Source organism: Dichomitus squalens (assembly GCF_000275845.1).
Source record: "Dichomitus squalens LYAD-421 SS1 unplaced genomic scaffold DICSQscaffold_21, whole genome shotgun sequence".
NCBI classification, from domain to species: Eukaryota; Fungi; Basidiomycota; class Agaricomycetes; order Polyporales; family Polyporaceae; genus Dichomitus; species Dichomitus squalens.
The window spans coordinates 743-5,781 of record NW_006766903.1 but is presented as its reverse complement, the minus strand read 5'-3'; the positions used below and the strand labels follow the sequence as shown (position 1 = coordinate 5,781).

Below are 5,039 nucleotides of genomic sequence, written 5' to 3'. Positions count from 1 at the left end.
TAGCCCATCCCAATTTGGACACTGTAGATACGTTCCCACAGCCGCATGCTACGTTTCCGTGATCACCATGCCCTTGCCTTTTCTTTCTCGCCCTTTGTTCTCTCTTTGTCATCTTCACTGCCTCGCTCTCGCGCCTTGTCCTTGGTTGCTAAGCAGCCCCTCTAGTATATAAGGACCCCCTTAGGCGCTCCCTAGTCCCCATCTCGACCTCTTGGTCATTGGGACTAGGTGAGTGACCATAGCGTTGTACTTCCCTTCGAGTGCTAATGTATAACTTGGTCATTGGGACTAGTCTGTCGCTGTCTGCGTGAAGACTAGCTTCCGTAGGTCTCGTGCCTTCGTGCCGACCTCCGCTCTGCCCTCGTCGAGTTTTCTGTCACGTTTATCCCTCTCCCTCTCTCTTTTCCCTTTCGGCTCCTTGCCGCTCACCTATGGGGTCGTCGCCAAACGTCGACCCGAGTCCACGTGCCTAGTTGCCGCGACATTAGGTCGAGATCTCTCCCCCGGTGCTGACGCTCTGAACAAGAGTGTCCCCGCCGCTGCTACATTGTCTCCCCCACCCTGGACTGCGCCGGCAGACTTCACGCGTGGGACGCCGAAGATCAAGACTACTGTCACCGACGGAAGGACCTAGACGACAGACTCTGGTACTGGGTACCGTGCGAGCAAAACCCCTGCCCAAACCGTCACCACCGTCCTGCTCGGATCAACTGGAACACCTTTTCGGACGAGTTCATCCCAGTTCCTGACTCCCCCGTTGCTGAGTCGCCCACGACTCGATCCCCCATCCCCAGTACTCCGACTGACGAGCTTGAAGTAGCGCTACTCATCGCACTTCCCCCATCCCCTATCATCCCCCCAACCCGTCCACCGTCCGCTCCACCCATCATGGGACAACAAGGCAGACAGCCGCAGACGACAGGCCCCGCCAACAACCCCCAGCAGACCCAACCGGGCACCCAGACGGCAACGCAACCCCCGGACCCCATGACGGTATTACTCCAGTCGATGACTCTCCTCACCCAGTCCATGGCGCAGCTCGCAAACTCGACCACCGGGACCAGCAGTCTGAAGGCGGTTCAGAAGCCCTCTCCCTTCAAAGGCGAACAGGGGGGCGAAGCACGACGCTTTCTGGCCGCGTTCACTCTCTGGGCCATGTCCCAAGGATCAACCCCAGTGAGAATCGACATGGTCTCTGCTGTATTGAGTCGATTAGTACTGTATGCAGTAGGGAACCTCGAAATAATACGAAATTCCGTGCATATCCCCACTTCGGTTGTATGCGGTTGGATACGGCGGTATGGTCGCACGATGCCATACGACCATATGTCAGGTCAGTTTGTGTGTTATGGGGTGCGGCTGGTTCTGCTCGGGTCGCACTCGGGTCTGGTCGGGCAGGGATGATTGTCGTCGCTACACGTCATTGGATATCATTCCATTAATACTGTATACAGTCGTATGAGAACGTATGGCTACACGGTGCTATACAGCTACAATCGAGAACTGCAGAATAGAGCAGGAGCAGACTGGAAACGTTTGGATACGGTGGGATACTGATGGGAGCAGCCTTTCATCCCACTGGCTAGGGAGCTGCCTACCTTGCGAGCCACCGAAACAGGTGGGAGGTTGACGCTTCCGACGTTCGACTTGAACGTGTTCGATACTTTGGATGCTTTGGAGGTGGGCTCGCGAGCGCTCGGCAATGGGACTCAATAGCAGTGCTTGTAACGTACCATCTGCAAGGGAGTAACACATCTGAGGGTCCTGTGTCGAGATATTGATCAGCCACGTACAGGAACGGGATTAGTGCTACTTACCCTACAATCCAAGGCTCTCAGGATTTTGTAGTGCGCCTCGAGGTCTTCCTGCATACCATCAGCTTCCGAGCACCATTCGCACGCACAAACCCACCACAACAGTCAGTGAACCCAGTACCTGATACAATCAACGAGGGTCTGGAAACTGGTACGTACTTTGCCCCCTTTCCGTCGGGGAGGCCAGTGCGCAGTCATGCGAGGGGTGCGCGTTTTTCCGAGGCGTCTTCGTGGGCTTGTCAGGAAGCTATATCGAGAAGGAAGTACCCACTATTCACGAAAGCAACATCTTGATTGTAGCATGCTGTAGTTGCGAGGCATGGGTTCGAGTGTTTGAAATCAAGGTCTGAGAACCCTAGAGAACACGGCTCGCATGCAAGGGGATAGAGATGGTAGGCGTTGTGGATAAAGAAACGAAATGTACCCTGAGCGAATCCGAACATCGGCGCTTATAGCGCATGACGTCATATTCTTGACCTCCTCACCGAGAAAGGAGATTGATGGAGAGAAAAGGGTAAAATGTGGCAGAAGATGGGCGTGAAATAACACTCCTCTTCACTGAGCAAGGAGTGGTTGAAGTGGAGAAGAAGAAGAGGGGAAAATGGTAGGGAGAATGCAAATGCGTGATGTTAGTGCGCGCACCAAAGAACTCCTCTTCGCATCAAACACCTCCTTGTGTCCGACTCATCCTCATCCTCCCGCTCATCCCGAAGTGCTGGTCAAATGGGGAATTTGGCATAATTGGGGTGGAGAGCACAACAGCATCAGCGGGCGGGGGGAAGTGGAGCAGCGAAGTGATTGTAGAGGTTTGCGAGCTTGGGAGTAGGAGCGAACAGCTGCACACACAGACACCTGGGGTGGCTAGCCCAAAGGGCTCGCGCTGGGTCGTTAACCCAAAGTAATGTATCACCTAGCTAGAGACATGTTAAGGACAACTCAGACACAAGTCGACGTCACCGGTGTCAGTACATGCACGTCCGATCTGATCATCGTAAGGTCAGTTAGAGACATCATTTGAGCGTCTAAATCCGTGCACCCAATGTAAACCGAGACCTCCCGACCTCAACCGCTTTGACACGACTTTCCCCGATGTATACCAGCTGAGCCCATGTAAGTTCTCACTGGGGATCAACGCTCAACCACGTGGATGCCACGGGCAACGCGATCAGCGCGCGTGACGACCAGTGGATTCGGGCAGTCCTCTCCTTCATGCAGGACAGTGCGGCTCTTTGGGCCACTCCGGCGATGGAGGAGATCACGCAGGGCACCGCCCCGTTCAAAGGATCGTGGACCGAGTTCCGTACTCAGTTCAAGGCCCGTTTCGAGACGGTTGACGAGGCGGTCGACGCAAAGGAACGTCTCCGTATGCTATGGCAAGGCACCATGACCGTTCCGGAGTACGCCGCACGGTTCAACGAGCTCTCCACCCGCACGGGCTACTCCAAGGCAGACCTCCACGACCGCTTTTACGAACACCTTGCGGACTCCATCAAGGACGAGCTGGTGCACACGGCAAGGCCAATTGCATCCCTGGACGATCTCATCACCGTCTCCTTGGACATCGATGTCTGGGTCCGCCAACGCCGTGCCGAACGGGATCGTCAGCGCGGACGCACCACCACTCCCACCACCGCGACAAAGCCGGCTGTACTGCTGCACGCCACCCCCTTCACGCCGCCTACTAGAGACCCAAACGCGATGGACATCGACGCGACCCATACGCGCGAAGAGTTCAACCGCCTCATGCGCGGCAAGTGCTACGGTTGCGGGTCTACGGCACACGTCAAGAAGGACGGTGGCCACGACCGGGACGTCTGCAACTACTGTCGCCGTGTAGGGCACCGCGAGACGGTGTGCATGGACAAGTTCCTGAAGAAGCCCCGCTCACAGAGGCCCGCCGCCACGGACGAGGGACCGGAGGAGCCCCAAGTTGCAGCGTCAGCGGATGCCGGAGCGACCAACGCCCTCATCGCCCAGCTCATGGAGCAGCAGAAGGCCCTCGCTGACCAACTCGCCTCTCTGCAGAAGTCTTTTTAGAGCGGGCGCACGCGAAAGCTGCCGCAGCGGCGCCCTCTGGTACGACTACGGACTCCTCGCCTCCCCAGATCCCTGACCCCTGCCTGTACGATAGTATTAGTTCGTGTATCATTCCCGAATTGAACCCATCTAGCTCGCATTTCCGCGTCAGTGTGATTCTCAAAGGCAGAAACTGTAGTGTACGTTCCGCAGCTATGATAGACAGTGGGGCAACGGCCCTTTTCATCAGCCACTGTTTCGTAAAGAAGAACAACGTTTATTTACATAGGCTAGCTAGAGACATTCCCCTCTATAACATCGACGGCTCCAAGAACAGTGCAGGGAGCATATCTCATTACGTTAGGTTACAAGTACTTATGGGCGACTACACAGAATGGCTCGAGTTCTTAGTTACAGACCTGGGCCCCGAAGACGTCGTATTAGGCTTACCTTGGCTTCGTAGAGTCAATCCGGACATTGACTGGCAGGAAGGCACCATGGAGGTTGGTGCGGAGGAAACGGAGGCCGAGGCGGAATGGAAACCTGGTATTGAGCGGATCGCCGCCAACCGGGTGCAGCGAAGGAAGTGGTGGAAGGCCAAGGTTCTGGAGGACACGACCGAGGAGTTATGGTGTGCCGCCGGGTACACCTACTCCACAGAGCTCGCGCAGAAGGCCAACCAGGGCAAGCCCAAACTCACGTTCGAGGAGATCGTTCCGGAGGAGTACCGACAATACTCGAAGGTCTTCTCGGAGACCGAATCGGAGCGCCTTCCGGAGCACAAGCTGTACGACCATGCCATCGACCTCAAACCTGACGCCCCAGAAACTCTACGCTCTAAGGCCTACCCGATGTCGCCCAACGAGCAGGAGGAAGTCGATCGGTTCCTTGAGGAAAACCTTCGGAAAGGCTACATCGTCCCCTCCAAGTCCCCGATGGCGTCCCCAGTCTTCTTCGTGAAGAAGAAGGATGGCAAGCTCCGCCTGGTCCAGGACTATCGCAAGCTCAACGAGATCACGGTGAAGAATCGGTACCCGCTCCCCCTCGCATCGGACATCATCAGTCGCTTGCGCCAGGCCAAATACTTCACCAAGTTTGACGTCCGTTGGGGCTACCACAACGTCCGCATCAAGGAGGGTGATGAGTGGAAAGCCGCGTTTACAGTCCACGATCGAGGCCTATTCGAACCACGGGTCATGCTGTTCGGGC

The 5,039-nt window shown here is 56.2% G+C and overlaps 1 protein-coding gene across 1 annotated transcript; it reads left to right on the top strand.

Annotated features, from left to right (window-relative positions):
• Positions 1–1,029: 1,029 nt before the first annotated feature.
• On the top strand, positions 1,030–3,851 carry DICSQDRAFT_63244 (uncharacterized protein; the record flags this gene model as incomplete). The annotated part of the gene is made up of 2 exons (XM_007366844.1): positions 1,030–1,157; positions 2,930–3,851. 2 exons carry the CDS (start codon positions 1,030–1,032, stop codon positions 3,849–3,851), a joined length of 1,050 nt encoding a protein of 349 aa, XP_007366906.1.
• Between the last annotated feature and the right edge of the window lie 1,188 nt (positions 3,852–5,039).